The sequence below is a fragment of the Chroicocephalus ridibundus genome, chromosome 3, assembly GCF_963924245.1.
Source record: "Chroicocephalus ridibundus chromosome 3, bChrRid1.1, whole genome shotgun sequence".
In the NCBI taxonomy this organism is placed as follows: domain Eukaryota; kingdom Metazoa; phylum Chordata; class Aves; order Charadriiformes; family Laridae; genus Chroicocephalus; species Chroicocephalus ridibundus.
Window position 1 is genome coordinate 17590195 of NC_086286.1, and position 12285 is coordinate 17602479.

Consider the following 12285-nt stretch of genomic DNA (forward strand, 5'->3'; position numbering starts at 1 on the left):
CCCAAATGCTGAAGCAACTGCTATGGAGTATTCTGCTTAGTGCGCATATTGAGCAGGCTGAGAAAGAAAAATTACTCATTGCCAGTAAGATTTGGCTATTTAGGCATCTAAGCTAAATAAGAATTCTCTTCCTTCTGCCCAGTGGGTGTTTGTGTGTTTATTTAAAAGCATACCAGTAACTTAAACTATCCTCACATTAAATAGTTGAATGCTGGTAATAGCTGTAAAGATACCAGAGAACGTATTTTCAAGCCATTGCATTTTTCTGTGGCCAGATTGCCTGATGTCATCTTTCAGTGTGAAGTACTCCATGCTTAGCTTTATTTCTGGAAATTTGAATATTGCAGCGGTGAAGTGTCTGTTACGCTGCATCGTACAGTGATATTCTGAAGCATCTGACAGATGCTTTATTGGTGCAACGGTCTGTCCGTGAAAGCATCTGGATGGTATTACGCCTAACTGATGATTCCTGTACTCACCTATGACAGTTTTTATTACAGCAACTTAGTGAAACTAGTTATTACATCTCTATTTTGTCACAAAAGCAACAAAGTAAACAGTCATTTTTTCATATCAAGGTCTCTATGTAGCAGAAAGCTTGCAGAAAAAGTAATTAATGCTGTTGCTTGAAGTGAAGCAGAGGTGCATGGAGAGTTCCTATTCCCTTAATTCTACTTATATTTTACAGTGCCACCTCTTGAAATAACATCTGCCAAATTACTAAATAGGTGGATTTTTAAACCCACTTTGTTCCAGAATGTCAGAGCAATGTCCCACGCTCCCCATGAACTTCAGGCTAGTTGTAGTATGCATACACTAAATTGGTTTGGAGTTGTTACCATGGCAGCCAGCCTGTTACTTTCATCCTTTGTGATTTTGCTAATTCTGATACTATTTTTACCTCCCAGGATGAAGAAGCTGTCAGGAAACTGACAGTAGGTGCTGGGACGAAATCAAAACTTGCTAAGCCAATCCAAGACCTTATTAAGATGATCTTTGATGTGGAGAGCATGAAGAAAGCAATGGTGGAATTTGAGGTGACTACACACATTCATGTTTCTTTTACCCTCCATGATACTTACACGGCCATAAGCAATACTTCCTAGAAGTCAGTGCGGGTTTTAGATCAGCCTTAAAATAAGGGCAAGAGTCTGACCAGAATTTGCTAAGTGCTGGAAGCAGTAACTCAGTTATGATAGTGTGCAGTTTTTAAAACGTGGGTGCATTCTTTCTTCTTCAGTGGGGAATGCCTGTATCAGCATCTTCAATTTAACAAGCCTCTGAGAAACTCGTCTGCCAGTCCTGGGTTCAGTAATTATTCTATGTTTTGGGGGTGTTTTGTTTGTTTTTTTCCCCACTGACACATGCATCGTGACCACTATTCGCTGAATGCTCTTAAAATATTAATACATGTAACCAATTTTCTGGTGATGTGAGGCTGGAGGTACTTTTTTTTTGTGAGCGGTGAACCACATATCGAGGGGGGGCAGCACTGCCACTAATTAAGGTAGCAAAGAGCACGCACCTCAGACTTGAGAAATGCTGCCAGTTGATACGTGCGCTAATGAAATGCCGTGACAAAGTCCAGATCCTCTTCTGAACAGGGCCAAACTTGAGATATTTTTGCTGTATTTCTCATTTGTTCTAACAATACCCTATTTTCATCCTTTTTTCTTTTCCTCCATGCTTTTTGATCCATGCTTCTACCAAGCTTTCAGAGAGTGGTCTGGTAGCGTCATCGGTTTCTCCTTGCACAGAGACAGTTTTACTGGTGTTCAGAGATCCTGTAGTTTGTTTTGATGCAGACATTCAAACCAGGTTAATTCGAAATAACAAATTTCGGTTTCTTCAGCCAGCTTAGTTATCCTGCCCTAAGGCTTCATATTTAAGCAGCTGTTGTTTGGTCTCTGTATGAGTATCTTGTGTATCTACTTTTCAGAACAGGCGTTGCGCCATTTCATACAGCTTGTCTGAAAGCTTTCAGATGGCTTGACCGATATTTTGTAGTCCCTTGGGTTAGTTGTGTTGTCCGTATCTTCAGTGGCTCTTTGCATCAAGGTCTTCTAAAATATTAATAATTCTTTGTAACTGGAACTGGCTAAAGACTCTGAACTGATCATCATCTGATGTCATTTGATTTTTTAGAACTCTGTTGAAACTATGTTAATTCACACCATCTGCAGATCTATAGGAGACCTGGGACTCCAGATGGGCCTGTCTTCCTATTAGATTTATCTTCCTGTGCTGTTGCTGCCGAACAGCTGTTTTCCGTTAGAGGAAGTAATGTTTTTCCTAGTCAGAGGTTTCTGTGCATCCTCCAAAAACGGCTTCTTGGTTCCTTTAATCAGCCTGATCTCAAGTATTTCGTTCCATGCAGGCACTCTCACTCTGCCACAACTCTAGCAAATTCTTAGTCTTTCTTTACACAGCAGTAGATCTATCTGATGCATTTCTCTTCCTGCCTCTAATTTGGCTTTCAGGAGTTTTACCTCACCAAGCATACAGGGGTTTATTACAATTATTGCCTTACATGAAATGGCTCATTGGAGGGTTGAGTCTACTCTAGTGCCGTGTTCCTCTCTTGCCTGGGTGGAAGGCAAACATCTCCCTTGCCTCTCATGACGCTCTTGGTGCATGTATCTGGGATGTGGAGTTAATTGTTCACGTTACACTCAGTGCATCTGGCAGTAATTGCAGTGCGCCTGTTCTAGACCCAACCCCTTGGCTGCTGTGCTCTTTGGATGCATCTAATGGTAAAGCTTTGGGTGCAGTTTAGCTTTATATTAGCTCTGCAGGTTCTGTTCACCTACCATGACTCATAGGAGACACAAACTCCAGCCCTTTAGCTGTGTGTGGGCTCTGTAAGAGATATATTACTCAGTCATGTTTTTGGGGGATGTGTTAGTTTATAGGTGTTAGTATTTATGTATTAGTGCTTATACACATTAGTTTATAGATTTATATGGCTTATAGGTAGTATAGGTGTCCGCAGCTATTCTGCACATCCAAGTTAAATGGCCCATTTTACTTTTACGTGTCCTTCATAATGTTTCAGCTAATAATTAGATAGTACAGATGGATGGTACTCAACAAGAAAGTATTGGCCCCAAAAGCTTGGGAGCTACAAATCTATTGCAAGTTATTTTTCATTAGGTTATTAATCTTGGCTTTGTGACTCTTGTGTCCCTAAGACATGATCGGTTTTGAAGCCTGTCACTTTCTTGCAGTCTGTCTTGGCTTTTCTCAGTATTTGGCTTTATGTATGCCTAGCTGCAGCTGAAGGTGAAATCTCTCCTAAGCCCAGTACTGGGTGGAAATCTCCATACAAAATTACCTTGGGGCTTTCACACCAGTCTCTCTAGCTTGGAAAATACTTCTGAGTTCAGCTCGCAGAGATCTGCATACAGCCGGCTTTCCTAGCTCCATAGTGAATAAATAATGTGGAACTTATCCAGACAGTACGTGATATACATGGTTTCACAGGATCGTCCTTGAGCTGAATCTTAAACCCATCAAGTTAAGTAAAGGCTAGACGTGCAGTGTGTACGGTGAGTACTGTCAAGAGTCCAGAGGGTGTATGTATGATCTTTGTAAAAGGCTCCATTGGACTTGACTTTTGTCAAACGTTTTTGCATTCAGATGGTCCTTAACTATGCAAGGATTTAATTCAAATCCGAAACTCTCCCAGGATCCATCAATACACAAATAAAAGTAACATATAAATTAAATCAGCGGATAAATGCAGGCAACCAAGACATTGCTTTTAACTTGGTTGCTCTTTTTCTTTTTTTTTGTTCATTTTTCATTGATGAATATGAAGCATCTTATAACCTCTTTGTGTTAGACCCTTGATAATTGTAGGGTAAAGTTGGAAGAAGGTGTCTAGGTTATACCTAGAAACAAAGGTGATCTTATGAACAAGAATTATTTCATTTAGTTTGCTTCTTTGCCAGCCTGAAATGTATGGTTACTGAAGTGATTGAGGAATACATCTGACACCGGGTCAATATAAAACTTCTAGCCAGGTGCTTAGTACCCTATTTTTGTGTTGCCCTAGCTTAATTTCCTATTGCAGTATTCCTTTGTTTATAGTATGTCTTCTCAGTAGCGTGCACTGTCGTTCTGACATCATTCCTCAATCCACAGAGATTAATATCAAGTCTGAAATGTTTCCATTCTTTGTGTGGTCAGTCTTACCAGGATGGAGAGATTAGTTCCCTAGAAACCAGAGAGGGAATGCTGCCGCAGTTTCAATGTAGTGAAATCCTGTTTTAATCATTTAAATCTTCATCAGATTGACCTGCAGAAGATGCCACTGGGAAAACTGAGCAAGCGACAGATCCAGAGTGCATATTCCATCCTTAATGAGGTTCAGCAGGTGAGCATGAAAGAGATGTTAGAGCAAGAGGGGGATTCAGAAATTTTTCTGGGCTCATGGTGGGGTGGATGCTGAGCTGTGTGTATAAAGGTCTGTATTCTGTCTCGCTGGAGAAGAGGATGTGGCATCAATGGGCAACTAGTTAATTCTCTTCACTGTTGTGCCAGTTTCAGCAGTACATGTAGTGTTTCAAAAATACTACATCTTTCATGCTTTTGTAGGACAAACTTCAGGCTGAGCCAGACATAAGTGGCAGTTGAGGAAATGAAGGTGGTGTCTTGATCTAGCTGGTGTTTCCACCCCAGAGAAATCTGTTAGAGGATGAGAATAAAGGTTAAGTTGACACAGTAAAGGGTCTGGCTTGATGACACTACTGTATTTACACATTATGATCTGGACCATGAATCACTGCGTAGCATTTCCTGAACAGCTTGAAAAAGTGTACCAGCATACCAGGTTTTTTGTCATGGGCTCCCTGGCAAGCATAGATATGGGAAGTTTTACTTCAATTGTTAGAGCAGACCAGAACCTTGCCAAGGACATTCACCCCTTCCATATCCAGAAGCCTTTATTTTGCTTTCCAGAAGCATAATCCCCATTAGATTTTTCTCGTACCAGAAGTTCTGTGTATTTCTGTGCAAGTGCTGTGACTTATTACATCCAAACCAATCAAATAGAATTGCCCTTTTTAGTTCTGTGAGAGTTTCAGCATTAACACTGTTTGTGTTGGTGTTTCTGTGTATTAGTCCTCAAGTATCTCATGTGTGTCTATTGCTATGGAGACTTAATCTTACTCAGTAATTTTCTTTGGTGCTTGTCATATTGTCCAGGCAGTTTCTGACAGTGGTTCAGAATCCCAGATCTTGGACCTCTCCAACCGCTTCTATACTCTGATCCCTCATGACTTTGGGATGAAGAAACCACCTCTCCTGAATAACTTGGAATACATTCAGGTATTGACTGGAAACAGTATGTGGTTTGCAGGCAGCAGGTCTGATATCAGACATCTAACACAGAGGATTTGTGAGGTTTTAAGACTTAATTTAACCTCATGCTTTCTTTTCTTCAGAATATCTTGTTTGTTTGTTTATGTGCATATATGTGTAGACATACACAAATAATTATATGTATAAGGTATTAGAAGATATATATGTGATATGTTATGGTCTATTTATATATATGTGTGTCTGCGTTTTAATATATTTAAGTATATATATTTATTTTTTTAAAAAAAGAAGCAGTACTTGTTAGGTAGCAGTGTGTGGCCAGTGATTCATACACACTTATAATTTGGGGTATTGCAGAGTTATTCTGAACATGTCAAAGGCACAAGTGAAATAACCTCTTTAATAAATTCTTCAGGCTAAAGTGCAGATGTTGGACAACTTGCTCGATATTGAGGTTGCTTACAGCCTTCTCAGAGGTGGAAATGAAGATGGAGATAAAGACCCAATTGACATCAACTATGAAAAACTTCGAACTGATATTAAGGTAAAGGAAATAAAAGGAAATTGACTAAAAGGAGTGACTGTGAATACAAACTGATGTCCTGTTAGTTTGGAGTATAACAAATCACCTAAACTGTAAGTGGACAGATGTATTGGCATGAGTTCCATGAAGGGACGCTGAGATGGTTAAGGGACTGGAGCATGTGTTGTACGAGGAGATGCTGAAAGAGCTGGGGCTTTTTAACCTGGAGAAAAGAAAGCTCAGGGGATATCTTATCAATATCTATGAATACCTGCTAGGGGAAGGGAGTAAAGAAGACAGACTCTTTTAAATGCTATCCAGTGACCAGAGGCAATAGGCACAAACTGAAATACAGGAAAATGTATTTAAACAAAAGAAAAAGGTTTTGTTGTTGATGGTGTGTGTTTGTTTACTGTCAGGATGCCCAGACACTGGAAAGGGTTGCCCAGAGAGGCTGTGGAGGTGTTGAAGGCCTGATTGAACTCAGCCCTTGGTAGCCTCCTCCAGCTGGCCCTGCTTTGAGCAGGAGAGTTGGAAATCATCTTAGTTTCCAGAGTTGCCTTCCCATCGGCAAGATTCTGTGACACAGTGCTGTCTGAATGCCTGTACATTTCCTGTAGCTGGGAATAAATTTCCACTCAAATGATAAAGGAGCCTTAAACGGGGGAGTTGCAAGCACAGGGTGGATGTCATCATGTTATAAGAAGCCTGCTGGTTTGTATGCTAAAGAAACTTCTCTTGTTTGCCTCTTTGCAGGTTGTTGACAAAGATTCAGAAGAAGCCAAGATTATTAAACAATATGTGAAAAATACTCATGCTGCTACGCACAATGCATATGATCTCAAAGTCGTGGATGTAAGCTGGGCAATACAGGGGTTTAAGTTTGTGAAGATGGACTCTTCTAAGTTGACTTACTTGTTTGCAGTTCCCTTTTATTTTTGAGTAGCTTATCTGATTTCCTTTGTTGAAGGGATGGTTTGATAGACCAGTTGCTATTTAATAGAATAGCGAAAGTCTAGGCACAGATGAGTCTAAGCTTACTGAGATGTCTTTGGGGATGTGCTTTGATTTTGATTTAATTGGCCTCAAAAAGGAGGTTGGCGGAGTAATCATCTTCTAAAATTGAGCCTTAGATCATGGAATGATTTTTCAGAAAACTGTGGTCTCATGAAAATGCAGAAGGGAGGGCAGAGAAGTAATCAATAACAAGTACTGTGTGATAAATGCTACCGCTTTTTTGCTCACGTGACATAGCAAACTGCAAATACTAAAACCCATCCAGATCAATTTTCCTAGCAGATTAGTGCATATTTCAGATTGGATGATTTTTTTTTTTCTTATGATTAGTTGCATGAAGGTAATGGTTTATTGGCTTGGTTGCTCTTTTTCTCCTATCCCTTCTTGAATTGAAGATCTTCAGGATTGAGCGTGAAGGAGAGAGTCAGCGTTACAAGCCATTTAAGCAGCTTCACAATCGCCAGCTGCTGTGGCACGGTTCCCGCACCACCAACTTCGCTGGTATCCTCTCGCAGGGTCTCCGAATAGCTCCCCCTGAAGCTCCTGTGGTACGTTGAACGGATAGTTTCTCTGGCTGCCGCCATCCCTGTGCCCAGACGTGGCCACAGTTGGAGACAACCTAAATAGGAGAATATCTGTGTGGGGAGGGCTCAGTGTCACCTCTCGGCATGCAGGCAGCATTGTGTGTCCAGACCGCGTTGCTGACTGATGTCCACAAAAGCTTGAGTTGCAGCTTTGCTCTCCTGGGAGCTCAGCCAGGTGGATTCAATGCTGCCTTTGTGTTATTGTCCCAATCTCCTCCAATCTCTCCAATCTTTTTTTTTTTTGTTTTTTCCTCCCCTTTCTTTCTTTTGCTGCTTGCAGACCGGCTACATGTTTGGGAAAGGCATCTATTTTGCAGACATGGTGTCCAAGAGTGCCAACTACTGTCACACATCTCAAGCTGATCCCATAGGCTTAATACTACTGGGAGAAGTTGCCCTTGGAAATATGTAAGTAACTTATGAAGAGCATTTGCCGAACGTGCTTAATACATGGTGATGCTAAAATTGCAAGCCTTTTCTTTCTTAAAATGAGAGCTATTTGGTGGTGAAAAAAATCAGTGTTGCAGGTCTAGAATCTTAAACTAAATGCTAGTATCATTAATATTAGTGACTAAGACAACGAAGGAAGGCTGTTGACTTCCAGAAGAGTAGAATCTAAATTAACTTCATATTAACTCGCTGTAAAGTGAAGCCTGAAAAAAAAAAAAAAAAAAAAAATCACCAAGATAGTTTAAGATAAATGTAAAATGCTATTCTGTGTTCTTTGTGCTGTCCAGGTATGAGCTAAAGAATGCTTCTCACATAACAAAATTGCCCAAGGGAAAACACAGTGTGAAAGGTAAGCATTAATAGCCGTCATTGGTAATCTGTTATTGATGGCAAACTCACCTTGTAGCTCTCAGCTTAGCGAATAGTACTGTAGTCACTTCATAGTTGTACTTCCTTTAAGAGTTTGCGTACTGTTGCCTTATAGTTGCATCTGTATATTTGTATATGGTGTTTGGAGATGGGAGTTATTACACTTCGAATGTTAAGACTGAAATTAATGTGTTGCCTGAAGTTCAGGAGGAAACTTTAATTTCATGTTACACAAGAGAAAATGTAAGGTGCGTTCTCCAGCTTCTCAGTTGCTTTCATCATAACAATACTGTGTATTTTCAAAGAAAGATGAGAGGTTTGATAGATCAGAAGAATAATTGTTTAGCTTTCAAAGTGCCTTAGAAGTTTGGAGAGAAGGGAAAAATCTAAGAATAAAAGTTCAGATGGAACAGCTGTTCTCATTACATTTCTATCTGCAAGAAGTATCAATATATTGCACTGAAAAAGAAGATGAGAGAAAAGACTTAGCTCTCTAATTCAAGCAAAAGAAATGGTAATCATGACTGTCTTCTGTACCGACATGGGAGAGCGGAGAACAGTAACATTCAGTAATGAGTGGCTTTTCTTAAACTACTCATTTTGAGAGGCTTAAAAAATCAGTTGCCTAAAATAAAATGTGATTTAGCATCTCTTTCAATGCGTACTACTCACGCTACTATGGACGTCAAATCAGATTTGTATTGAAGAGTTTAAACAGAATAAGAATTGGTTTGTTATACTTCTCTGAAAACGCTGCAATGTGCACGTTTTCACTAATGGACCTAGGATATGAGAGCTGTAAGTCTGATCTGTTTTAGCTTTGATCATACAGATTACACAATTAACAGCCAAAAGTCTAAAATTCTCACTTTTAATGTGGCAGAGTATGAGTACCATAAGTATGGTGATGCTGAATTGAATAAACAGACTATATCCTTTGTGTTCTTCTTAAGATACTTTTGCACTTGTCAGCATTTGAAAATATATGTGAAGTAATATTTGTCTAGCCAGGTCATTTTCTTTATGTGCAAAATCTGCATTTGCCTTCTAGATTTGTAACTAATGTTTTTTTCCCTTTCTAGGCTTGGGCAAAACTGCGCCTGATCCCACAGCCACTACCACCCTTGGTGGTGTAGAGGTTCCCTTGGGGAATGGGATCTCAACAGGAATTAATGATACCTGTCTTCTGTATAATGAGTATCCTTTGCTATTACGTTGGCTGCACACTGTGTTTCAGTGTGGCTGAGTTTAGCAGGACCTCGCTAATGTCAGTCAGGAGTTTTTGCACGGTGCAAAACAAAAAATAATCTTTCTTTTAGATCTGCTTTGGGGTACTTGCAGACAATTTAGAGTCTCTTCTCTAAAGGAGATGATTTTACAGTTCTCACACATAAATTGTCATTCTGCACGAAAGGAAACAATACACGTAGCAAGTAGCTGTTGTCCCAACAAGACTCAATACCCGAAGGCATTGGAATGGCCAGGTGACAGTGCCCAGTAGTGCCTTGCCCAGAGATGTGCCAGGACAAGGGGAGGGTAATGCAGCCTTGTGGTTGTTCCACATCACTCCAGCCCGGTCTCTTCCTTGTGGTGCTGTGGCTGGCCAGTTTGGCCAGGAGGAGGTGGGGGAGCCAGCTCTGTGGCTTGATGGAGTCGTTCATCACACAGCTGCTCTTGTGTTCCCCAGACCCTTTGCAAATATTGAGGTAAACCTCAGATGCCCATCGGAGATGTAGCCATTAAGCCTCTCTCTCAGCAGAAATGCCCCCAAATGAATGTCTGCTCAACGTTCACAAGAGATCATAAGAATAAGTGACACGTAAGGTCCAGATCAATCTCTTCACTGCCAGTGAAGCAAGTAACCCATTAATACAACCTCTGGATTGTGTAGAAACTTTCTTCTCTTTTGGTAAGCTGTTTTCCTCTTACAAGCAGTATTGGCAACAGAACTCGTGGCAATAGTGTTTTTCTCTTGGGTTTTCTTAAATATAGCATCTATCTTGGTCAGATGATAAAATATAATACAGTTAATAACAGCTAATTGAGATAACATGATGTGCATTTGTTTCGTTTTACACTGTGTTTAATGAGGATGCTTTTAATCTAAAATTGGGATTAGAGGTAAGTTTGAGGCCTAAAGCATTGAGAAACAAATAGGTGAGCTGTGACTGTCTTCTGAAAAAATAAAATGGTGTGGTCATAGAATGTGCAAGTACTACTAACCATTGTAGAGCTCTTCTCTGTGATTCTAGTTTGGGTTTTTAGTGAGGAAATTAAGAGGACATTAATGACTTCGTGCTGGAAGGTAGCAATAGAACTACAGTTACAATTGTAGATGGCAAGTCTGTAACTGCAGAGCTCATCTAGGCTACGTTGCTCCACCGTTTAGATAGCAAGAGAGATGTTGTGTGTTATAGCTCTGGCTGGCAAAAAGTAATCTTCAAGAGCTACAGTCTTATATATAAGTCAGTTCACCTGCCTGTCACTCGGGATTCCTGCTGCACCATCGTTAATTCTCCATATGACTGTTAGTTGCTTGTTTCTAACTATTGTATAAAACATTTTCAGATTCAAAGAAAATTTGTGTTTAAAGATTTGTTGTTTGAGCTGTTAGAACTGTTTAATCACACAGGCATCTGTATGGTAACTTGTGTTCAGAGGTGAAGTTTGACTGTGCTTCGAGGGTTTTTCTGTGTTACTGATATCAACTGCTGTAATTATTCCTTAACATTCTTCCCAGATATATTGTGTATGATGTTGCTCAGGTAAATCTGAAGTACCTGCTGAAACTGAAATTCAACTATAAGACGTCACTCTGGTGAACAGTATTTAGAAGCCCTGTTAGAGTTATACCGTAGTTACACTATAGCGTTGACTTCTGACATGCTTACGCATTGACTTCTCGTACCAAGATATCAAGAGCTAAACTGCAGAAGAGGTTACTAAATCCTATTTAGTACAACACTTAGTGAAAGTTTTATATAAATGTGTGGCAACACATGGACCTGAATTCTGATGAGAACGAGTACCTGGTTTTGTTTTATACCACTCCTAATTCTGGGGCTTTCAAGCGTTCCTTTTAGTTGACCAAACTGACCAAAAAAAATATAAAGTAAATCAAGCTTGTGTTTTTAGCCAAACAGAGCTGGGCAATAGCAGGATAAGGAACTTGAGGATGTTTGCAATATTTGCTCTGTTAAGGTTTCCTCTTGTTTGAGATACCCTTTTTCAGTTTTCATTTGAATAAATGATAAATGTGCATTTATTTTGAGGTAAAAAATAAAAGCTAATTTCATACTAACAGCTTTATGTTTCAAAACTTCCAAATTGTTTTGGTTTTGAGTCACGATTTAAATGTATTTGGTAGAATGTTCTTAAACATGATATCTCTCTCTCTGAAGATCAAATGCCAAATATTGAAATCTGTAGTCACGTTTCCGGAAGTCGTGGTGAAATGAAAATTTGGACTTTCCACTGAGACTTGATCTGTCAACAGTTGGTGTGGTAAACATGGAAAATGAACTTGTGGCTGTTTGAATTTAGTATTAGCCCCAATAAACCTCCTTTAAATATCTACCTTCAACGTGATGTAAGTTGGTTGTTGTAGACTCAAGTCCTAACAAAGCCGTAAGTTGAGTTTGGGCTCAAGCTTCACTCATCATGACCTGGAGTGAGGTCTCTTGCCGCTCTGTGGGTAGTCTTGAATTCCCTGTCTTGAAACATCAATATAAACTAATCATTTCAATGTTTAGTGATGTTTGTTACTTCTCACTTCCAGTAAGTCATCGAGCAATATGGGACTACTTGATTAGGGAGCAACATCAGTTCTTTCTCTTGAAAAATTACTGATTTCCCTGAGCTAATCCCCAGGGACAGCTCTGCTTGGCAGTGTGTTCATTATCTACTCCGCTATGACATTGCCCTTCCCAAGAAGGGACAGTTCAAGCTCGTTCTGACAGTTGCAGCTTCAGTCTTTGGTAACCTGCGTGGAAACCGCAGATCCGTTCCTAAAATGTT

The 12285-nt window shown here is 39.9% G+C and overlaps 1 protein-coding gene across 1 annotated transcript in view; it reads left to right on the forward strand.

Moving 5' to 3' along the window:
* The window catches only part of PARP1 (poly(ADP-ribose) polymerase 1), a 34081-nt gene extending 22230 nt beyond the window's left edge, over positions 1 to 11851 (forward strand). Inside the window, exons 14-23 of the mRNA XM_063328179.1 lie at positions 909 to 1037; positions 4295 to 4378; positions 5209 to 5331; positions 5741 to 5869; positions 6605 to 6703; positions 7261 to 7413; positions 7730 to 7857; positions 8187 to 8248; positions 9351 to 9465; positions 11009 to 11851. Coding sequence (XP_063184249.1) covers positions 909 to 1037; positions 4295 to 4378; positions 5209 to 5331; positions 5741 to 5869; positions 6605 to 6703; positions 7261 to 7413; positions 7730 to 7857; positions 8187 to 8248; positions 9351 to 9465; positions 11009 to 11090 — 1104 coding nt within the window. The 3' untranslated portion in view covers positions 11091 to 11851. The remainder of the gene's footprint in view (positions 1 to 908; positions 1038 to 4294; positions 4379 to 5208; positions 5332 to 5740; positions 5870 to 6604; positions 6704 to 7260; positions 7414 to 7729; positions 7858 to 8186; positions 8249 to 9350; positions 9466 to 11008) is intronic.
* Positions 11852 to 12285: the final 434 nt, after the last annotated feature.